Source organism: Astyanax mexicanus, chromosome 5 (assembly GCF_023375975.1).
Source record: "Astyanax mexicanus isolate ESR-SI-001 chromosome 5, AstMex3_surface, whole genome shotgun sequence".
In the NCBI taxonomy this organism is placed as follows: Eukaryota; Metazoa; Chordata; class Actinopteri; order Characiformes; family Acestrorhamphidae; genus Astyanax; species Astyanax mexicanus.
Window position 1 is genome coordinate 56,196,480 of NC_064412.1, and position 24,697 is coordinate 56,221,176.

General features: G+C 38.0%; 1 protein-coding gene across 8 annotated transcripts in view; it reads left to right on the forward strand.

The window, feature by feature from the left end:
* The window catches only part of tns1a (tensin 1a), a 129,375-nt gene that overhangs the window by 62,655 nt on the left and 42,023 nt on the right, over positions 1-24,697 (forward strand). For 7 of the 8 annotated variants that reach the window (XM_049479870.1, XM_049479871.1, XM_049479866.1 and 4 more), the window contains exons 4-17: positions 2,576-2,614; positions 3,720-3,761; positions 12,587-12,636; positions 13,137-13,308; positions 14,330-14,380; positions 14,480-14,602; positions 16,443-16,507; positions 17,156-17,239; positions 19,056-19,168; positions 19,296-19,356; positions 20,793-20,868; positions 21,925-22,054; positions 22,206-22,271; positions 23,287-23,403. In XM_049479870.1, coding sequence (XP_049335827.1) covers positions 2,576-2,614; positions 3,720-3,761; positions 12,587-12,636; positions 13,137-13,308; positions 14,330-14,380; positions 14,480-14,602; positions 16,443-16,507; positions 17,156-17,239; positions 19,056-19,168; positions 19,296-19,356; positions 20,793-20,868; positions 21,925-22,054; positions 22,206-22,271; positions 23,287-23,403 — 1,189 coding nt within the window. Of the gene's footprint in view, positions 1-59; positions 154-2,575; positions 2,615-3,719; positions 3,762-12,586; positions 12,637-13,136; positions 13,309-14,329; positions 14,381-14,479; positions 14,603-16,442; positions 16,508-17,155; positions 17,240-19,055; positions 19,169-19,295; positions 19,357-20,792; positions 20,869-21,924; positions 22,055-22,205; positions 22,272-23,286; positions 23,404-24,697 lie in introns of those variants that run through there. The other variant, XM_022675342.2, reaches the window with a different exon arrangement.

Sequence of the window (24,697 nt, forward strand, 5' to 3'; positions counted from 1 at the left end):
AGGGATGTGACCGTGAGAAAGAGTGTGAGAGTGTGTGTGAGAGTGTGTGTGTGAGAGAGAGAGAGAAAGAGAGAGAGAGAGATAAAGAGAGGAGGGGGGAAAGCAGAAAAGAGCCAGAGAGGTGCAGCAACCCTCCTGCAGCAGCAGCAACAGGTGAGATAACCAATAATCTGTGTTATAATGCGGATAAGAGGGGCAGATCTTTTTTTTTATTCTAAATCAGTGTTGATTTATCGTAAATTATCTAGTTTAATACAAAGTGTTTAACATGCTTAATTTGCATTCATTTCTTTCTTGTATATTTCTGCAATTTCTGCCATTTAGTGACCTGTGTGTTTGTGTGCCACAGACCCTTTAAAAGTTGTGTAAATGTCCTTAAAGCACTTATTTAAATGATTTTAAATAATGAAGTTCCTAACTGACACATTCTGAACATGCTGAGAGCATCACCAAGATACAGGACAGCGTGTGAATCTGTGTTCATTCATCTCACCTTATTTATTACACTATAGGAGAGCTTTAGGGTTAATGCTTTTAAAAAAGTGTATTAATTAATCATTTTAACACGTCCAGCCGGTTTGTACTAAATTTTTTTATTTAAGAAAATGATAAAAATAGTAACACACAGTGACTTGGATAAAAAACTTTAATATGATTACTGGATTGGAAATAGCAACGCATTAGATTACTCCTTACTGAAAAAAACAGTCAGATTACTGTCAGTGTACTTGTGTTTGAGGTAGTGGGAAAACTAAAAGCACTAAAGGAGAGAAAGAGAGAGAGAGAGAAAGAGAGAGGGAGAGAGTGAAGTAAGTCTGTATCAGGCCTTGTTTTCTCTGATGTGGAGCCGATTGATTATCCTTCAGCACGTCGCTGTATTATGCTGTTATCTCTGGGCACAGGGATCAGCGCTCTGCCAATCAGCTGACAGCAGCTCTGCTGTGGTCCTGTGTTCTCCGGCTCTCTGTAGTAATGACATCCTTCCTCTGCGGCTGCGCTCCACTGATAAATTACGATTGTTTACGTGGCGCGAGGAGACACGCAAACATCCTCTGACACAATCACGCCGCGCAGCCTCGCCCAATCAGCTCATTAATCACCCGGCTAATACTCCCCGCGCTGACCGCTACCCAAAACATCCTGTTTTCACCATCAGGAAAAACGGGGGATTTCGGTACAAACAGTCTGCTGCGCCTGTGTCCTCAAATAGCACAGCAAGTGCCATGTGATTTCTGAAATCAATACCGAATATGGAGGAGGAGCTGCTGCTGCTTTTTGAAGTGCTGGGGTCGTCTGAGGACAGGCTGAAGGTGATGATGCCTCTAACAGGATTGCGTTGGGATCCTGCATTCTTCAGTATTAATAGTGTGTCAGTCTGTGCCTCCAAACTCCTTCCTTCTGCTGGGAAACTATTTAAACTGAACCAAAACCCACTAAAAATAGCCAATTCAGCTGAGAAAAGATCTGAACTGCAGCAAAAACAGAGAGATATGAAGCAGAAAATAGAAACAGAGCAGATAATGATTTTCTTTGCAATTTTTTTTATTTATCTAATTTTTTGAACACTTACTGCATTATTTTCCAAACATACCGCCCTGCTACTTTCTGCAGAAAGCAGATCTTGCTTAGAAAAATGTGCACAATGTGCAAAATGGTTATTGGCTTAAAAAAAAAGGCTGAAGTTGTAGAGGAACAGTTGCAAAAAAGTGTATTTTTCTACAAACAACTATTTTTTCTGCAAAAAACTTGATGCAATATATGTTGGTGCCACTTTATAATAAGTGTCTGTAATAACCGTGTAGTTACACATTAACAAGCCATGTAATAACAGTGTTCTATTACTGGTGAGGTACACATTGTTACAGATTAATTACAGCTATACAGATAATGTAATTCATTGTGAATTGTAAAATATCACCCCTAATTGCTCACCTTGATTGAAAAAAAACACCTTTAAAATTAGTCTTTTTTACATATATAAAATATGACACATTAGGACACTTTTTATGTAGGGATACTCAATAATTTCAGAATTATATCGTAATATTTGTTTGAATACTAAATAAAATAACATAATTGCTCCTTCACAGCGTCAACCAGCAGCTCAGTTTCCTCTGCTGAGAAGAGTTTGTTGAACACGTCCAGGTAGCTGCACCGTTAAAATAGCAATCCACCTGATTCAGAGCTCACCTGGTTCTACTCTTAAAGAGAATGATGAGCATTAGAGACACTCTGATTGGTTTATATTATATTACGCCCAAAATTAACCACACTCATGATTAATTAAGAGAATTAGTACATGCATTTTGTCTGTTTTGAGCTCTGCAAGATGTACTTTTCCCATCATTATGATAGCAAAGACACACTGACACACCCTAAGTGTAGCAGTTTGATAACAGTACTGTGATAACAGAGATCCGTGGAAGATACTTGATTTAATTATATTAATTAATGTTATTTGTTTGGAATTTTCTATTTTTGCGTATCAGTTCTTTGACATGATCTTCTCTCTTTTCTTTCTTCCCCCTCCTCCCTTCTTTCTCTCTCCTCCTTTTTTTTATCTCTCTCTCTCCAGGTAGCCACAGCCTGTGCTCCCCCCACTAACTATGAGCTGGTAAGAAGCTAAAATTACATAGACTTTATATAGTGTTCTGATATGTGCAGTACTGTATGCAGGCATAGTTTTTAATAGGTTTGTGCATATGATAAAAGCTCAGCATTAAATTGACACTATTGAGTATAAAAATTATTATTAAGTCTTAAAGAGTGTATGACAAATTTGATGCTATTTTGATTTTATTTTACTGCATTTAAATGTATGATCTGTACAGTTTAGAGCCACTGTTTAGCAACAGTACCATAAGATTTATCCCGAAATAAATATATATTTTTTTTCTGCACAGAAAGTATATTTCACATAAAACCATGTATATCATTACAGTAAATGCAAATATAATGTTATATTTTTTATATATTGTAAGGTTGTTCTAAATTAGTTTAATCAAAGTTTGGTACCAGATTTTCCTGGATGCTTCGAGCCAGTGTGTGGATTTGTCCATTTCCATCATCAGCGCGCCTCATTTAACATAATGAAGTATTGATCTGATTTGATTTGTCAAAGTTGATGAACTGAAAACTACAATAATACTTAGCTGCCAGGCTTGGGATTAGTTTAATGAACACATTGACACATATAAAAGCATATAAATGTGTTTTATTATTACATGTTATTTACAATTTTATTATATTTGTGTTTTACTGTGCAAATAAGCTTTTATTTTCTAGATAATTTTCTAAGTAGTTTTATATTTCTTATAGTTGCATCTGCCTGAAAACATATGTTAATCATATGATAGTATTTGCTTTTGTACTTTTACTTTTATTTTGATGACAGTGGTGATTTTTGGTGAATTTATATTGTTATATAATTGTGGATTTATTGATCAAGAGCCCACAGGATAACCCCAGAGAAGCTATTATTTGAGTGGTGACAATTTTTGTGCTTCTGAATAAGTTAAAAAATTAGCACCAGTCACATCAAGTATGCCTCTAAAAATGTCTGTAGCAATTGAATATATTTGTCAATAGAAATCAACAGAACACTATAAGCTGTGTCTGTATAAAACATCAAATTCTCTCTCTCTCTTTCTCTTTCTCTCTCTCTCTCTCTCTCTCTCTCTCTCTCTCTCTCTCTCTCTCTCACTCTCTCACTTCTGCAGCCTCCAAGTAACGATCTCCCCCTGAAGCATGTAGAAACTCCAGTAAGTTACATTTCATTTCATTTACATTAAGAACTTCTGTACAATTATATAATACTTGTCCTATCTTACACCCCACAACCAGTATATTTTTACACTCCTGCCACCTGCATCGTTTAAATAGCAACATTGTGCTTCTGAATATATCTACACTGATGGGCGTGGTGTTCTGGAAATGAGGTGTGTTCAGGTACATTTCTGGAGTTTTGCTTGTTTATCTTGGTAACAGAAAACACAGGAGCTCCACTGACTGAATACAACCTAGACAGACGCCAACAGTCAGACGCTTATTGCTATCTCGGCACTACATTGATACTCACACACGGATACGCAGCAGCACAAACTCAACTTTGCTTTTCCCTTAAATGAGCTGCTGGAGCTCCTTCACAGTGTGAATCAGCAGCTCAGTTTCCTCTGCTGGGGAGCGCAGAAGCACTGCGCCATTAAAATAGCAATCTGCTCTTAAAGGGAATAGCATGACATGACATGACATGCTGATTGGTTTATTTCACACTACGCCCAAAATGAATCACACCCATATATATTATTTAAAATACACCTCATGGATGCACTGGGACGCATCATCAGTGATGTATCCTGAGGTCATCGGGTGTTTCGGGTCTTGCAACATCATACACCCTCACCCAGGCGACCCAGCCAGGGGTGATCAGGCCCCAACTTGCGTCCCAGTAGCAACCCACGGATCTGCCCTCTTCATCCAAAGCCACCTAGTAGCCTTTTCGGCGGCTTCGCTTGCGGACTTGATGGCCCTCTTCTTTGCTGCTCCCACGATGCCCAGGCGGCTGAGGACCTTGCACAGAGACCTCCCTGCAAATCCCCTGCAGCCTACTTCTATGGGCTCGTAGAACGTCTTCCAGCCTCCTCCCCTGCACTCCTCCACAAGTTCCTGGTATTTAGCCCTCTTCCTCTCATTTGCTTCCTCTATGTTTTCTTCCCAGGGCACTGTCAACTCCAGTATGATCAGCTGTTTTGAAGACTGAGAGGTCATGATCATATCTGGACGGAGGGTTGTTGTTGTGATCTGCTGGGGGAACCTCATTTGCTTACCCAGGTCGACCTGCAGCTGCCAGTCAGATGCTGTATGGAGTAGGCCTGCTGTCGCATGTTTGTTTGTTCTGGGTTTTTCTCCAGCTTTCACAAAGTAGATTGCCTTCTTTGGAGCATGATGGTTCTTGCTGGAGCTGATGGCTGAAGCTACGCTCTCAGCGACTGCCTTAAGCACCTGGTCATGGCGCCAGCGATAGCGACCATCTGCTAGAGCCTTCGGGCAGCCGCTGAGGAGGTGTTCTAAAGAGCCTCTACCAGAGCACAGCGGGCAGGAAGGTGTCTCACTTTTCCCCCACACATGGAGGTTCGCTGGGCTTGGCAGGACGTCGTAGACAGCTTGGACCAGGAAACGGACCCGCTGGAAATCCGGCTGCAAGATGTTTGTCCAGGTGATCCTTCGCTTCAGAGCGCTCTCCCACCTTGTCCATGCTCCCTGTTGCCGTAATCCTACTACCCTGCTCAGCCGCTCTTCCTCCACACCTGCTCTGACTTCCTCCTGGATCAGGTGGTGCCTTTCCTTCCCACGTGTCTGGCTAATGAGGATCTTTGGGAAGTACCCCAAGCCTGCTCTGCCTGTTGCCTCAGTGCCCACCAATTCCTTCTGTCTTAGGCGTGACTCTGCCAGCTTCACTGCTTCCCTAGCCTTCCACTTTCTTCCTGTCCTCACCTCGATGCCGGCTGCTGACACTTTGCTGTCCTTTGAGTCCCTGTACTGTAGAGCTTCTCTGGTGCGTGCCACCATAAACTCTTCTGTCAAACCCCTGAGAGGAAGCTGCAAGATGTTGCTCGTACCATACAGTGCAGCGCTGGTGAGGCTGCGAGGAAGTCCCAGCCATTTTCGAAGAAAGCTGCTGATCCTCCTCTCCAGGGACTCAACTGCTGTCATTGGGACTGCGTAGATTAACAGGGGCCACAGGATGCGGGGCAGGATTGAATGCTGGTAGATCCAGGCTTTAAACCTACCAGGCAGGCCAGACTTGTCTACCTTGGTGAGCCAGGTACCGAGTTCTAAACTGGCCTTCTGGATGGCTGCTGAGTCCTTCAGGGTGGAGTCAAAGAGTTTCCCCAAGCTCTTCACTGGTTGCTCTGTGATGGTAGGGATGACCGTTCCTGAGATGGAAAAACGGAACTTGTCAATCACCTTCCCCTTTTTCAGGACCATCGATCGTGATTTGGAGGGCTTAAAACTCATCCTTGCCCAGGTCATGAGCTTTTCAAGCCCTTGCAGGATCCACCTGCACCCTGGGACTGACGTGGTTGTTACAGTGAGGTCATCCATAAAGGCTCTGATGGGAGGCTGTCGTACACCTGACTTGGTCAGGGGCCCTCTGCATTCCACCTCAGCTGACTTGACTACCATGTTCATGGCCAGGGAAAAGAGGACAACAGAGATGGTGCAGCCTGTAATTATCCCTTTCTCAATGCTGTGCCAGTCTGATGTCTCTGACCCAGAAGTAACTCTCATCCTAAACTTATTGTAGTAATCCAGGATGAGGTCCTTGATCTTACTGGGAACATGGTGGAGGTGGAGAGCGAGTTCTACCAACTTGTGTGGTATGGACCCATAGGCATTAGCCAGGTCCAACCACAACACAGCTAGGTCGCCTTTATTAATTAAGAGAATTAGTACATGCCTTTTAAGAGTTTTGAGCTGCATAAAGTGTACTTTTCCTGTCGTTATGATAGCAAAGACACACTGACACACTGTAAATCAAGCTGCACGGTGCACGGTTGATGGCTCACCTGTAGATCATTAAAACAAGGTCCCAGAAATAAAAAAAAGTCCACAGCATATATGGGCAGTGGATTAGCAAAACTTCTTCTCTTGTTTTATGGAGTCATGAAGCTCCATTTAATACCTTTGGGATGGTCATACAATATCCTAAACTCACTAATGCTCTTGATGCTTAGTTATATACAGTTAATATACATTATAAACATTTAATACAGTATAATAAGAATAAACTGTTTCAATATTCATTATTTTGAAAGAAACAGTAAATTAGGATTAGCATTAGGGTCGTAATGTTTATCTCAGTTTTCACTGGTTGAAGCCTCTAAGCTTTAGCGGAGGCTTTGAAGCAGGACTTTGAGGAGGCTTGTTTTTGTAAGTGAGATGCCAGAAATTAATAGAATAAGTCCAGGTTATGTCATTGCCAGACTGACACTTTATCTCCTGATAATATAATCTGTTTTCCCTCTATTTGGTCCTCAAGTTCCTCAAATAAATACTGCAGCATTTTTCATCCTAATCTCTTTCTGCTTCAATCGATTATCACAGATAATTCACTCTATTTCCACGTACAATCATTTCAACACATTTCTCTAGTACTTATTGATTGGTTTACTGATTGATGTGTTTCAAATCAGTGGATTTATTTTATTTTACTAAATACAGGGAGGTTTGTAGGAGGTATTGTCCGTGGTAATCAATCTTGAGCTGCAGATTTGTCACATCAAGATTGGACTGAAATTACTTTAAGTGGGAAATTTGATCTCAGATAAACATTAGTGCAAAATGAATTCCACCTTAAAGCCTCTGGCATTTTTATGTGTTTAAAGCTGTGGTAGCTACAAAAACAGTATGTTTTTGTTGCATTTTTTTTAAATATAACTTTTAAACAACTTTTAACAATGAGTAAATCTAATGCTCTGATCACATAAAGAAAAATAACAATTTCTTATCGAAACTGTAATCACTGTAAAAATCATTAGTTTAGGTTTAAATGTATGAAAATAGACCAGCAAATAGACGTTTATTGATAGTGCACCTTATAGTCTGGTGCACCTTATACTGCGAAAAATACGGTAAGTTAGTTTTAGTATTTAAAAGGGAATCTGTGTTTCCATTCCTTTCTGTTTTAGTGAAAAACACAAACAAATGTGTTTTTGCAATTAGAGACTGTAAAGTCTCACAATACAATACACAGCCAATTATTGCAGATACAAGGTAATATTTACTATTAACTTTACTATTAAATGAAACTTTTGGAATGCTATAAGCTATTTTTGTTTCATATTCTAGAAAACACTGTAGAAATTTCAAAGATAAAGATATAAGGAGAGTAAAAGGCTGATTCAGAGATAAAGAGAAGTGTCTAGTTTGATATATTTCACTGTGTCATCTCTGAAAAATGAATTACAGAGTTAGCCAGGCTCCCCGACTGACCTCAGGTCCTCCCTTGTGACTGTGCATGCGGTTAGCCTGTTAGCCTGTTAGCCTGTTAGCCCGTTAGCCCGTCGTCCTTACTCTGAAAATACTCCAGACTGATGCGCCCGTGGGCTCGCTGCCAGATCCTCCATTATATAACCTCCAACTGGCCTTTAGGGCTTTGTGTTCATTGATTACTGCGCTCTCTTCAGTCCGTAGCTTGTGATTATTCAGCAGTGGTGTTTACTTAATGATGGCGCCGGTTCCTGGTTCTCAGGTGAGCCGCTGTGCTGCTGTTCTGCTGTTCTGCTGTTAGTGGAAGCGATGGTGTTTTTCTCGGGTGATATTATTGGTGCAGAAACAGGAAACTGCAGGTTGTTTTTATTGGGTTAGCGTGGAGCACAGCTCGCTGGGAGCTATGTGTTAGATCCCCATTGTTTTCCTAATTGAATCAGCATGGGTCCGTCTGGCCGGGTCGAGCCATGCCCGAAAATACTCAAATGAAGCCCAGACTACTGAAAGAGCTCACAGATAGAGACTCACTAATGATGAACACAATAGCTTCTCAGATCCAGAGACAGTGGGACTTATCAGTAATGTATATGAACTTAACCCTTTTATGGCAAGTATATTATTTATTTTAGGAAATTAGCGTTAGTATTATTCCTAAACATAGCCTATCTGCATAATGTTGACCTGAGGCAACACTTAAAACACTGTTTTAGTAAGTAAACAAAACACTAAACTAGATGTTTTGTGACAAAAAAAAGAACATTAGCTACAAAAATGAAAGGGATGGTGTTATAATCAAAAAAGTAGGTTGTTGCCATAGAGGGTTAATGTAAATCCAACTTATTTACGTATTTTCTATTAAATTTGGTCTATAAATAATTTTTTGTTGTTTTTGTGTTGAAATGTGTTGTATTTTAGAACGGGAACGGGAATCAACCTATATGGATATTTTTTTAATATAAGATCATTAAACATTGTGCATAAAATCATGTGATCTCAGACACTTAAAACTTGATTACATGATTGTTGGTGGTGGACAGGCTTCTTTAAAGGTTTTTGGTTTTAACTGTTAATCTGTGATTTTTAGGATAACAGTCTCTGGGCTCTTTTATAGTGATCCATACGTGAGCCGTCAATGGTGCAGCTTGTTTTGAGGCATGTCAGTGTGTCTTTGCTGTCATAACGTCGGGAAAAGTACACCATGCATGGCTCAAAATGTTCAAATGGCATGCAATAAATGGGTGTGGTTAACATTGGGCTTTACATTATTATTCCTCCAATTTGATTTAATTTTTCACAAAAAACTTGGTGGATGGAAAACCCTTGATTGCCTAGAAAGAATTTGTATTATTGAGGCTGTGAAAAAGGAATGACTTTATGCAACATTTTTGTGGGCTCCCCCTACAGTTCCGAAGTGTAATTGTGCTTTGAGCCAAGGACTGCTGTATACATGCATTTCTGGACAAGCTGGGTAGGCGCATAACCACCACTGATAGGATCCTAACATTGTTTTAAGATCTAAAGTATAAAATATACAGTATTCTGGATTGTTTAACACTTATTGTTTACTAAATAATTCAGCATGTGTTCCTGTATAGCTTTAATATAGTCTTTAATATTAAATATACAATGTAAAACAATGAATACTGTATATATTTGGCGAGGGTGTTTCTGGGTCATTGTGTTATTGTCAATGCACTGTGGATAGATATTTTGAGCACGCACAGCTCAGTGCATACACACACACACACACACACACACACACTCTGAAACAGCAGGAGAAAATTAAGATCACTGGCTCATCGAGAGAGTGAGAACAGGAGGAGGGAGCATGAAAAGGGGAGGGAAAAGAAAGGTAGAGAGTGAAAAGAGCAATAGAGGACAGTCATGTGAGAGATAGAGAGTAAGATAGTAAGTGATAGAGAGAGAGAGAGAGAGAGAGAGAGAGAGGGAATCTGGAGTTTTGGAGCATGTGAGGTCCCGGGTGAAGGTTTGAGGCTTTGGGGAAAAGAGTTTTTTAACCTCCATCATGAACCCGGTGGCATCATTCCGCCGGCGGTTCTGCTCTCTGAGATCAGCATGGAGACGGAGCACGGGGAATCTGTTCAAGGTAGGGATGGAGGATGGATGAGGTGCAGGAAGGAGTTAAAACATTCTTGGAAAGATGGATGATTTTCTGTCTCTCCTGCCGGATGTTGCATGATCTTAATCCTTAGCTTTCCTTAACATTAGTTCCTTATTCATTCAGCTATACCTATTAAAGCACTAGGGCAGATTTGAAGAAGGTTTTCATTGTATTTGCTAACTTTATTATATATCACGGTGGCTTAGTGGTTGGTACATTCACCTCCCAGTGCTGGGGTCTTGGGTTCAAGTCCCTATCTGGGCGGAGTTTCTGTGTTTTCCCCGTGTCTGCGTGGGTTTCCTCCGGGGACTCCAGTTTCCTCCCACAATCTAAAAACATAGAGATCAGGTAAACTAGATATTCTATATTGCCCAGAAAATTGGATACCCTAAAAATTGCCCTGTTGTGTGACTTTGTATGACTGTGCACCCAGAAAAGGATTGGCGCTTGACTGCTGCGTCAACTCCTCAGTGCCTGATGCAGTCCTCCAGGTGGACAGTCATTTCCGGTTAAGAGTACGCTGTCCGCAATTGGCTGCTGCTTCTCACCAGTGTGTGGAATGTAACTGTAAGCTTCCTTCAGTGCGTCTCTTGCTCATCATTCTCTTTAAGAGTCAGGTGAGCTCTGACTTTGGCGGATTGCTATTTTAACAGTGCAGCTACCTGGACGTGTCCAACAAATGCTTCTCAGCAGAGGAAACTGAGCTGCTGGTTGACGCTGTGAAGGAGCTCCAGCAGCTCATTTATGGAAACAGCAATGTTATTTTTTTTACTATTCTGTTTATTGCTGCTGTGTGTTAATGTGTGTATAAAGAGCAAATGTATATGTGTGGTGCGGCCTGTGTTGCCAAGATAGCGATGAACATCTGACTGTTGACATCTGTCTAGGTTTTATTCAGTCAGTGGAGCTCCTGTGTTTTCTGTTACCAAGATAAACAAGAAAAACTCCAGAAATGTACCTTTCAGCACCCAGACCTGGAATTGAACCCCACAATCAGGCGGTGGTGTTATCCACTGCACCACACCAATCACTAATTCTTGTAATTTTTTCAGGATTTTTTTTACACATTTGGACTTTTTCATTATTTAATTGCTTGATTAATCATCAAAATAATTTGATATATTGCTGAATTACTAATAAAAAAGATGCTGTTTTCATTCAGGAAGAGTGATAGTTGTGTTGTATGGTTCTGAGGGGGACAGGCTCTTCCTGGGAACAAAAATGTCTTTGGACTGCGCATAAAATCTCAGCGTTTCATATCATTATGCATAAATATACTGCAGCATTCAGCGAGAGCAGCGGAGGGTTGCCAGCACATCTGGTTCGTGTTGTGGTGGCGAGGATAATGGGTTTCATTATGAGCGTGTGTGAGGAGGGAATTATTTTCAGGACATGGTACAGGACCTGTAACGGTGGTGGCGTTCTGCTTATGTAGAGAAATAGAGAGAGAGAGAGAGAGAGAGAGAGTCTGTAACCTCACATCAACTCTGACTCTGATTCTGATTCATGTAGCTTCCAATAACAGTGTTTAAATACACTAAAAATTAATATATACACTAAAAATGAACACATTGATTTTTTTCTCAATTCAGATTTGTTTGTAATGTGTGCATTACAACCCTAAATTAACCAAAATCTCTAGTTTGTCAAAAAATCTGTGTAAAATGAATAAAACATTTAAAACATTATTCTTTTAAGAATTACTGTAAATGAATTTGCATATTTCTCTAATTTATCTAAAGGTACATTAAAGGACAAAAGCACAAGCCTATACTGAACACCTGTGATCTACCTTTACATGAATAAACATCTGCAGAAAAGCGTTGGACACATCCAGATAGTTGCGCTGTTAAAATAGCAATCTGCCAAAGTCAAAAAGGAGATGGCAAGAGACACACAGATTGATTTATTTCATTTATAGATGCTTTTTGTGTGTTTCGAGCTGTGCAAGGAGTACTTTTCCCGTTGTTACGATAGCAAAGACACACTGCCAAGCCCTAAATCAAGCTGCAAGGTGAATGATTGACGGCTCTCCAGCAGCTCCAAAGAAATTAGGATAAACTCTTTGATTTCAGAAGAAAATTAGAATAAGCAGCTGAACCTACTAACTTATTAAGACACATTGTCTTAACAAAATGTCTTGATCTAATGGACACATCATTATTATTTATAGCAAGACAGGACACAACAGTAGGCACTTTACTATGTATTTATCAACAAGAAGGGCAGCCAAATGATTCCTATGTCTCTTTTTTGCCAATTTAGAGCTATGCTTTTTTTTTATAAATCATGCAGGCACTAGAGGGGGCAGTTGTCCCCCCTGCATCCTAACTTGAGTTGGTCAAGCCATGTAAAACATCTCAGGAGATCTGCAGTCTAAACAAAACCTTTAAACAGCTCAAAAGTCAATCAGAGTAACGTTGTACTGGTGTGATTTTCACACGTATGCATTTTATGTTTTTTCTTTAACAGGGATCCACAAAGTCCTTCAAGAGCACAGACTCCAGACGAAGGCCCTCCAGGTAGAAATGTCATGTTTTATTTAGAACTGTCATGACTTTATTTTATACAGCTCTGTATAAAAATAAGAGAGCACTTAAAAATGATGAGTTTCTTTGATTTTACCAAAAAATTCTGTAACCTCTGGAATATAATAATCAAGAGGAAGATGGATGATCACAAGCCATCAAACCACCAAACTGAACTGCTTGAATTTTTGCACCAGGAGTAAAGCAGCATAAAGTTATCCAAAAGCAGTGTGTAAGACTGGTGGAGGAGAACATGATGCCAAGATGCATGAAATTAAAACTGTGATTAAAAACCAACCAGGGTTATTCCACCAAATATTGATTTCTGAACTCTTAAAACTTTATGAATATAGCGTTTGTATTGCATTTTTTGTTATTTCAGCCAATTTTCATTTTCTGTAAATAAATGCTCTAAATGACAATGTTTTGATTTGGAATTTGGGAGAAATGTTGTCTGTAGTTTATAGAATAAACATAAACCTATTGTGTGGCAGGACCCTGAGTCTGATCCAGGCCATGGAGGACAGTTACGAGGTGGACCTGGTGTACATCACCGAGCGCATCATCTCCCTGTCCTTCCCTGGGGGGGTGGATGAGCACAGCTACGGTGTGCACCTGCGTGATGTCATCACCATGCTGCGCTCCAAACACCAGCAGCACTACCTGGTGAGTAGACTCCCAGTTTCCCATCATACGAGGGATTATATTATTGATCAGGGTATTCATCAAAATTAGTGACTTTACCAAGACGAGACTGGCAGAGGCAGAGTGAGATATTTCAGTTATTAATATCAAATGATACTTTTTTTAAATATATAAAATAAAATTATGCAAAAAAAAAATAGGTCTAATATGTATGGCAATGTTTACTTTCATACATTACAAGAATGAGTTAAGTTTCTTGACTGTTTATCATCTTTACAGTTGGAAGAAAAACTATGTGAACCCTTTGGGATTATACTTGGATTTCTGCATAAATTGGTCATTAAATGTGTTCTGATCTTCATCTCACAACAATAGACAAACAAAGTCTGATTAAACTAAAACCACACAAAAATTATGTGTTTGCATGGTTTAAGTTAACATTCACAGTAAGGGTGGAAAAAGTTTGTGAACCCCTAGAGCTAATAACTTTGCTAAGAGCTAATTGGAGCCGAGATATATGGAAACGATATAAGAAACATTAAGTGAAATTAATATTATTAATTGTTGCACATTCTGCTTGAAAATAAAACAGTGTGAATTCTTAGACATGTTTAAACAGCTTAATATTTGTATAAATGAATATAATTGAGATAAATTATCATTTTTGAAATGCTAAATTATTGAAAAGTGTCTGAAAAGATAATGTCTTAATAAAAGTGTGTTTTTTTACCTGCTTAAATGTATTATTCAACGTAACCTGGTAGCACTGCATACATGGCAAAAAAAAAAAACACTCCAAACATAAAAAGAAACTGTATAAATGTATAAAAAAGGACTTTAAAATGAAGTTTAACACTCTATGGATGTCACAAATATAAAGATCAGAAATTATTCAGCTCAGCATCAGCAACAAATACTTCTAGTCAGCTTTAAAATCACCTACAGTAACTTTGAGCATCTCAGCATCATCTTATAGTTTCAGATGGAAGTAGATTAGTAAAACATTAATTATAATTTTGTGTTTTATATTGATTGATTTCAGCTGCTGAACCTCAGCGAGCGACGGCATGACATCACCAAACTCAACCCAAAGGTGAGAGAAGATCTTGTATCATGTGCATGCTGTTAATAGTGAGCAGTGTTAGTGTATGCTGGTCTGGTCTCAGTGTGTAAAGGTGTGTGTTAATGACAGGTGCTGGACTTCGGCTGGCCTGATCATCACGCTCCCGCTCTGGATAAAATCTGCAGCATCTGCAAGGCCATGGACACCTGGCTCAACGCTGACCCGCATCATGTAGTGGTGCTGCACAACAAGGTGACCAATCTGTTCCATGTGCTGCTTCATACACACATTTAAACACACTCAAACACACACTCGAGGATTATTAATGATAACACAGAAATCATATCAGAATATCAGAACTATAATTCCCACTAAAAATAAATTAAACCAGAGTAAATTACAGATAGTTGGGAACTGGTTATCATTTACTGTATAATTTTAAAGCATGACTTTGCTAAGAAGCTAAAAAGTCAATCTGTTTTTGTTCTCATTGGCTGTTTTTAACCCTTTCCGGCACAGAGAGAATCTCTTTTAACCCTTGTGTGGTGTTCATATTTTTGTACAGTGTGTGTTTATCGAAAATGTGTTTTATCGAAAAATGAGCCAATGCCAATGAGTTTGAGTTAGAAAAAATATTTTTTTAGTATCATTTGATGAAAAATGAAAACACCACACAAGTGTTAATATGTCAGAATTACTGATACAGAAAATATTGCAATTAACTTGCATTAAACTAAAGCAGATGTGGGTTGTGATTCAGGTTAAAGTTTCACTGTAAAGTAATCACTGTGCATTAAGTGATCTTTACTGTATTAATTGTTTGTGTTTTTTTTTATTTAATAACAGTAGCAGGCTGGGTATTACCTAAGCCTAAGCATTAAGCATTGTGATAATAAATGGTTTAATAAATGGTGTTAAACTGTAATTTTTTTTAAGCCATTACTGAACCATTTAGCATATTTAATGTTTATTATTGTCATAAGCTGTGTTATTAGTGACCCGTATAGTGAATTGTTACAGTATTTGAATCAGTATTTAAGGTTTTACATAATTTATTGTTATAATCTTATCTTAATAAGAAAAGTTTTTTTTTATTGAAAGATTTTATTTTATTTTTACTTTTAAATCATTTAAGTCATTTTATTTGTCCGTTGTTGACCAGTAGAGGGCAGAATAATGTTACAATAAATGTCAGAATTTACACTCAGTTGCTATCTGCCTCCCTATTAATTTCTATATCATTAATAATGTGATTATTAAATAGTCTACTCCATTTCTCTGCTCACATTATTCAGCATCATTCTGTAATTCAGCATATTCTCTTGCTCAGTAACACAGTAAACACAGACATTCAGAAAATACCATCTGACCAATCAGATTCAGCACAGCAGTGGCTCCCTCTCTCGGCCTGCAGTCTCAGCATCTGCAGAGCATCCTGTCCTCCTCAGCCATTTCAGTTTTTTTTAATCAGTTTCTCTGATTTTACTATTTATAGGTTTATGTTTGTGTGAAATGAGCTTTATTTTTTATTCTATGAACTACAGACTTTTTGGTTTTAAATCACAGTTTTTTTATGCATCTTAGCATCATGTTTTCCTCCACCAGTCTTACACACTGCTTTTGGACAACTTTATGCTGCTTTACTCCTGGTGAGAAAAAAATTCAAGCAGTTCAGTTTGGTGGTTTGATGGTTTGTGATCATCCATCTTCCTCTTGATTATATTCCAGAGGTTTTCAATTTGGTAAAATCAAAGAAACTCATCATTTTTAAGTGGTCAATTTTTTTTTCAGAGCTGTATTTCTAAAAATGACCCAAGTATGCTGTATTGTTGCAAAAGTAGGTATTTGCTGTTATGTTGATACCTGAAATTTGATGCATTCTTTAATCAAAAACCACATATTTGATTTAGGTCCAGATTCCACTGCAGGTCATAACTCTATTTTCTATTTGAAACACACACATTTACACATTTCTCTTTCTAAAAAGAAGTCTAAATAGTTTTATTTAATTTACAGTAGAACTATGTTTATTTAATTTTATGTCTTGGCATCTCTTTTCTAATTTTGTAACCTTTTTTACACTTTTTTACAGGGAAATCGTGGGAGAACTGGGGTGGTCGTCGCTGCCTTTATGCACTACAGCAACATATCAGCCAGGTACAGTGAATAAAACTGAAAATTTAACCCTTTACTGCATGGTATTAAATTGGACCATGTGGTCCCACTCACTATAGTGCTGAAATAACAAGAGTTAAATACAACCTAAATATATGAAATATATTATATCTTCACAGTTTTTACGGTTGTTGTTTGCTATTATATAGATGTATTGCACACAGAGTGATCTAGTGATCTATTTTCCCTCTGCTGACAGAGGGACTTTTATGGAGATGCAGATTTCATTTTCCAGCAGGACTTGGCACACTGCCCACACTGCCAAAAGTACCAATAGGTCTTATTTAATATTCTTAATATTTTTTTAAAACACTGATTTCTGGGTTTTCATTGGCTGTAAGCTTCATAATCATCAACAATAAAAGAAATAAACGCATAAAATAGATCACTGCGTGTGTTTAATGCATCTATAATATATAATATATAAAAGCTTCACATTTTGAACTGAAATACTGAAATAAGTCAAACTTTTCAATGATATTCAAATGTATTTTTTTGAGATATACCTGTATTTAGTGTATTTAATAGTCTGGTTCTCATGTGTCTCCAGACAGCTGCTTTCTATGTGTGTGTGTGTTGTTTCAGTAAATGAGTGTGTAAATGTGTGTGTTGTGTGTGTTGTGTTTGCAGTGCGGATCAGGCTCTGGACAGGTTTGCCATGAAGCGTTTTTATGAGGACAAAGCCATGCCTGTGGGCCAGCCATCTCAGAAGAGGTCAGAACCCCACCCCCCCCCACCCCACTTCCTGTCACTTCCTGCCCAGTTCCTATTCAGTTCCTGTCAGAGACTGTAAAAAAGATGGACTCCGTGTTGCCGTTTCCATTCATATAATCAAAGTGAAGCCAAAATCTTCCTCCATGTTGGCGATCCTGAAACCCGAGTCTGTAGAGCACAGTAGAGACCAGAGGAGGGAGAAAGACTGTGGAGAGACCGCCTATTCATTTAAATAACCCCGCCCCTGAGGGCTGCCTCCACAGAGCTCACACACCTTTTTTAAACAGATCTGAATAACGTGTTAAAAAATGAATTCTGTGGGGATATAAAAATTTAACAATATCAGCAGAGGTTACACTAGCTGTAGCATTTAAATAAATGCTAATAAAGTTGTCTGTTTTGCCATTGAAACCTATGGGGATGGGTGGGGTTACACGGCTTTCTGCAACCGAACAGCAGGGGGCGCCCGACCTGTGGTGGCTTGAACTATAATGAACGATAACGAAAAAAATATATATGATAAAACGCTTCTCTGGCGATAGGTTCCCTATCTCCTAATAAGGGTTTAATAAGCGTTTATTTTTTTTTTTCCCGGCCGTGTCCCAATTTACTAGCCTGGGTATCGGTAGTAGTGTATTGGACCACGACCCTGACGACCTGAGTTGGATTCCACGTGAGGAGCGGTGTGTTTATTTATTGATTTATTTTTTTCCTTTCTTCTTGGGTTTACCTTCTTTTAGATCAACTTTTCTGCAATTGGGTTCAACAACCCTCTGGGCTGGAGAGCTCCCTAGTGATGCTATAATAAATTTAAAGAACAGCTTTTTGTATCTGAGTGCCTTTTTGCCCTTCATCGCCTCCGATCTCCCTCTCCTGCCCTCAGACTATTTCCTGCTGTGGGGTTAAATTTAACCAGCAGCCAGTGCCCAGTAGTCTGAGGTTATAAGCGGTGGCATGTCTGACATTAACACTGAGAGAGAAAGAGAGAGAGAGAGAGAGAGAGAGAGAGAGAGATGCTTCACATATCAGGCCTCTCTAGAGTTAAAAAGGGCTGCACCCAACAATGTTTTCTATTGACAAATGTAACGATTATTTTCTCAATTGGTAAAAAGGAACAAGAAATCAACAAAAGATTTAACTTAATTAATCTTTGATTTACCAAATTGGATGATCACAAGCCATTAAACCAAGCTTAACTGCTTGAATTTTTGCATCAGGAGTAAAGCAGCATAAAGTTATCCAAAAGCAGTGTGTAAGACTGGTGGAGGAGAACATGATGCCTAGATGTATGAAAAAAACTGTGATTAAAAACCAACCAGGGTTATTCCACCAAATATTGATTATTTCTGAACTCTTAAAACTTTATGAATATAAACTTGTTTACTTTGCATTATTTGAGGTCTGAAAGCTCTGCATTTTTTTGTTGTTTCAGTCATTTCTCTCTTTCTGTAAATAAATGCTCTAAATGAGAATATTTTTATTTGTAATTTGGGAGAAATGTTGTCTGTAGTTCATAGAATAAAACAACAATGTTCATTTTACTCAAACATAAACTTATAAATAGCAAAATCAGAGAAACTGATTCAGAAACTGAAGTGCTCTCTTATTTTTTCCAGAGCTGTACTTAAAAATGACCTTCCATTGAAAGTGGTAAAATTTTGGAGCTGAGGTCATGGCCATCTGTGCAATGCATCAACACACTTCCTTTGCAAATATTTAGTTGTAAATATGAATATGCTCAGCTTCCTCTGTGCTGGTGCGAGTTTGTATGTTTGTATATATGTATATATGTATATATGTGTGTGTTTGTGTGCAGGTATGTGCAGTACTTTGCTGGACTTCTCTCTGGTCATATAAAGATCAACAACAAGCCCCTGTTCCTTCATCACGTCATCATGCACGGCATTCCCAATTTTGAGTCTAAAGGAGGTGAGAATGACACTTTTAATCGCAATAATATCTTGGGATGATATATGTTTCACAAAAAAATAAATAATAATAATAGTAAAATGATATTGTGAAAAAAATCTATGCTTATTGATTGACTGTTTTTTAGGATGCAGACCGTTCCTGAAGATCTACCAGGCCATGCAGCCGGTATATACGTCTGGTATATAGTAAGTTCTGTGTATGTTATTTATATATTTTGGTCTATTTTTAACCCTTAAACCAGTGGTGTTCTAACTTGGGCCTGAAGGGTCAGAGTTCAGTACGGACCGCATACCATCTAAACCTGGTGATGAACTGCAGGTTGAGTCAGGTGTGTTTTAGCATGAAAATAGACTGTTGGTGGGGTGTCAGATAGTAATGAGCATCCCGACACTTCTTGGGTTTACGATAGGGACAAATACTTAAAAAAACCCCGAAATTCTTAATTAGCATTTTGAAATAATTAGATAACATAAAAATAATATAATAATGTCTTACATTTGTGAGAGAGCATCTCAAAATAATGTGATACATAAAAATAAGGAAATAGACTCTGAAAATAAAGATAAAATATCTTAAGATAATAAACAGTGTCTCAAAATGATAAAATAACATACAAATAATGAATTAGTATCTCAAAATAAGGATAGAGTATCTCAGAATAATGAAACAGTATCTCAAAATAATTTGATAAAATAAAAGTAATGAAATAGTCTCTTACAATAAGGATAAAATATAAAAAAAAAGAAACAGTGTCTCAAAGTGATAACAAAAAAAATGAAATAGTATCTTAAAATAAGGATAAAGTATCTCAAAACAATGAAACCGTGTCTCAAAATCATGAAATAATATGAAAATTGTATCTCAATTGTATCTCAAAATAATGAGAAAGTGTCCCAAAATAATGTGATAAAATAAAAATAATGAAATGTTATCTTAAAATAAGGATAAAATATCTAAAAATAATGAAACAGTGTCTTAAAATAATGTGAAAACATAAAAATCATGAAATAGTATTTTGAAATAATGAAAAAGTATATTAACTTAATGAGACAGTATATCAGAATCATAACATAAAATTTAATAATTATCTATATTTCCTAAATAAATGAAATAAGTGCTGACTTGTGTGTAAGTGTGTGTGTGTGTGTGTGTGTGTGTGTGTGTGTGTGTGTGTGTGTGTGAGATGGGATCCCCTGTTCTCTGCGTCACTGACTGAAATAACAGCAGGGAAATGACTGATCTCCTCTCAGCTCAGCTGCTCTTCCTCCTGCCCTCTTTCTCTCTCTCTCTCTCTCTCTCTCTCTCTCTCTCTCTCTCTCTCTCTCTCACTCTCTCTCCCTCTCTCTCTCTCTGTCTCTCTCTCTCTTCACTTCATCACCATCATCCTCCAGCAGATCCTCCGCTTCTCTTTAATCGCCCACTTTCAGATTAATGAATATATAATGGGTGGTTAAATTTTTATATTCTGGTTTTATATTGTGTAAGTTCAGCAGATAATGATCATTTATTCACCTTTTTATAACTCCTGCAGGCCCCGGTACAGTCTCACAGCTTCTGAATGTCCTGCTGTTTCGGACTGATTTCTGATACAGATCTGAATCTGTCTCTCTGTGTTTTACAGTAATGTTCAAGGAGACAGTCACACAAGCATCTGCATCACTATAGAACCAGGCCTGCTGCTAAAAGGAGATATACTGGTAAATATGCTATAATGCTATAATATAATACAGTAATTACTGTTTTTCTAAAAGTCAGTGTGTTTATTTAACTTTTTATTTTTCATTAAAATAAATGGGTGTGATAATATTGTGTTATTACAATATTGTCCTGTATAAATGTCTAGTTGTGGTCTCTAGTATGAATGAATGCCATGTGAGCTGATTTTTGTTCTTTGTGGAAAAAAAAAAAGAAAAGTGCTCCGGTGATCCGGTATAACACTGCTTTAGTCCGGTGGAGGAGTGGGGAGGCGGGGAAAAAAACGCTAGGCTTTTAGACAGACAAAGCTTAGAAATGCTTTAAAATAAAGACATTTTTACAACAATAGCAGTCTTTACAATGTCATATGTTACTTATTACAACATGTGTAATAATTCCCTGCTAATTCCCAGTTCAGCCAATACTGACCTAGTCTTAGAGTCTTAGAGTAAAACACCAAATGCACCGGAGATCCTATTTAAACCTATAGTTACTTACACACAGAGTTTAGTAGTTCAGGTCCAGAAAGTAGAATTTTTACTTTTAACTAGTGTAAACTACAACTCTTCTAAACATACACCTATCTATCTCAGTTGTACTTGGCTGGTGGTGTTTTTCCTCCATAGACTAATTCTAACCATTTGTTTCTTAGCTCTGAATTACTGGGTAAAGCATATATAAAACACTGATGTGTTATTCGCACAAACAACACAGGAATTAACTGCATGCTGTTCCAAGCGCTGTTAGCCTTTTCTATCTGATGAGACGGCGTCGCTGACCGGCTTCAGCTCTGCCTGTGGGCGGTCCCGAGCCGAGGTGGGCGGGGCCATGAATACTAATTCACTGGTTGATGTGGACACGGTGCTTTTCCTGATCGACTCGTTTTTCGGAATATTTTTTTTTACCAGCTGCTGCAGAGAATGAGGAAGAGGTGCATCATAAACAACATCAGAGAGACCCACTGTATTTCACAAACAACAAGAACAACAGGATTTTAGTCAAAACTACTTTTTAAATACTTTATAGGTTTCTGTCTCTTCTCTCCTTCTGTTCTGCAGTTAAAGTGCTACCACAAGCGTTACCGGAACCCCAGTCGAGACGTGATCTTCAGAGTGCAGTTCCACACGTGTGCGGTGCACGATTTAGGGTTGGTCTTCAACAAGAACGACCTGGACGAGACCTTCAGAGGTTCCTCTGTTCCTAAGCTTCTCTCATTACAAACACAACACCTTCTGCAGTGAAATGCAGAGATTCTCCACATAAAAGCAGCACATGAGTCACTAAACCATCGCCAGACACTAATAAAACTAAGACTAATCATTTAAATGTGTTCCAACAGATGACAGATATCCAGAGGACGGGAAAGTGGAGTTTATCTTCTCTTTTGGGCCTGAGAAAATCCGAGGTGAGCTCACGTTTCTGTACTCAGCACTGAATTCTCATTTATATTCATGTATTCCGGCATTTTTAGATGTTTTTAATAGAAGAAATGAGATTTGTTCCAAGACGTTGTTATTAAAAACATTATTTCGGCTAAAGATTTAAACATGTTCATAAAAATGATAAGCTCTGCTATTATTGGTTGGTTTATGGCACTACTGCAGCTTACCTGAACTCCATAGCATATTTTAATGTTAATTTTGTGCAATTTGCAAGCAAAAAAAAAAAAAAAGAAAGAAAAAAAGAAGTGAAATAGCAACAAACATCTGTGTATACAGCTCTGAAAGAAAAATGAGACAACTTAAAATGATGAGTTTCTTTGATTTTACCAAATTGAAAACCTCTGGAATATAATCAAGAGGAAGATGGATGATCACAAACCATCAAACCACCAAACTGAACTGCTTGAATAGTGTAAGACTAAAACCAATCAGGATTATTCCACCAAATATTGATTATTTCTGAACTCTTAAAACTGTATGAATTTGAACTTGTTTTCTTTGCACTATTTGAGGTTTAAAAGCTCTGCATTATTTTTGTTTTTTCAGCCATTTCTCATTTTCTGCAAATTAATTAACAATATTTTTAATTGGAATTGGAGAGAAATGTTGTCCGTAGTTTATAAAATAAAAAAAGTTAATTTTACTCAAACACATAACTAAAAATAGCAAAATCAGAGAAACTGAAGTTATTTTTTTGGGCTTTTTGCCATAGCTGTATATATATATATATATATATATATATATATATATATATATATATATATATATATATATACACACGTATAAGACATACAATACTATTTACCTTGTTTCTGTAACCTGATAGTGTCCTGGTAATGTGAAGTTTTTAAGCTTCTACTACAGGTAAATACAGGAAATTATACAGGAAGTTGAAGGTGATTCACGCATGGCTTTTTTTTAACTTAATATCATTTATAAGTCACTTATAAATCATATATATTTTCTGTTCCTCTTCAGGGCTGGATCATCTAGAGAATGGCCCCAGTGTATCTGTGGACTACAACACCCAGGATCCTCTAATCCGCTGGGACTCGTATGAGAACTTTAACCGGCGGTGTGAGGACATCACTGATGGTGAGCAGCGTTACATTTAATATGACTGGAATTTTAATCACTGTTTATTTAATGTCTGTAAAGTAAGTGGTGTAAATCACCAGAAACAACTGGTCAAATAGTGAAAAACAAATTAGTCAGACTCAGACTGATGTACGGCTCTCTCCTCTTTTCTAAGAGCGTTAATAGAGTCTTCAAGTCTCAAAGAATGACACATGAGAGCCAGCAGTCTTCACTAAGTGGGTGGCCATTTTTTTCCCTAATTGGAAGTAGACCCAGCCTATAATATTGCCTGTGATGACATGACCTATTTTACAGTTTGCACAATATACCATTTATCAGTCGTTAGCATGGCACTGGCCTTCACAATATTGGTGCCATTGAAGAACCCAGTCTGGGAAAGGGAATGTACACTAACATAACACTGCAAATCCCATAGACCCACGTGCAAAATAGCTATCAGAGCTGTGGTACTTGCTGGGAATGGAGGATACTGCATTAAAAGCTCTTAAACTGCAGCACAAGAAATTAAAAGTAAAAATACTTTGATTTTATTCTCGTAATATTACGACTTTAATTATGACTAATAGATAAAGGAGTGATAAATCAGTAAATGCTTAGATTTTTTAGATATAGCTGTGCAGTATCCTTAGCAGACTGGAGAGCAGACAACAATAAAAAGTTCATCACTGCTAGAAGAGAATTAAGACTCTACTCTGACTCGTGACCAAGGACTTGAAGCTTGACTCAGACTTGTGACCCAAGACTTGAGACTTGAGACTTGACTCAGACTCGTGACCAAAGACTTGAGACAAGACTCAGACTCGTAGTCAAAGACTTGAAGCTTGACTCAGACTCGTAATCAAAGACTTGAAGCTTGACTCAGACTCGTAATCAAAGACTTGAAGCTTGACTCAGACTCGTAATCAAAGACTTGAAGCTTGACTCAGACTCGTAATCAAAGACTTGAAGCTTGACTCAGACTCGTGACTGAAGAATTGAAGCTTGACTCGGACTCATGACCAAAGACTTGAGACTCTACTCAGACTTGTAACCAAAGACTTGAAACTTGACTCAGACTCATGACCAAAGACTCCAGACTCAACTTGGACTCATGACCAAAGACTTGAGACTCGACTCAGACTCATATCCAAAGACTCGAGACTCAACCTGGACTCGTGACTAAAGACTTGAAGCTTGACTCGGACTCGTGACAAAAGACTTAAAGCTTGTCTCAGACTTGAGATTTGACTTAGACTTGTGACCAGAAAGTTGTGAATATCTTTGATCTGTAATACAGTCACACAACAGGAAT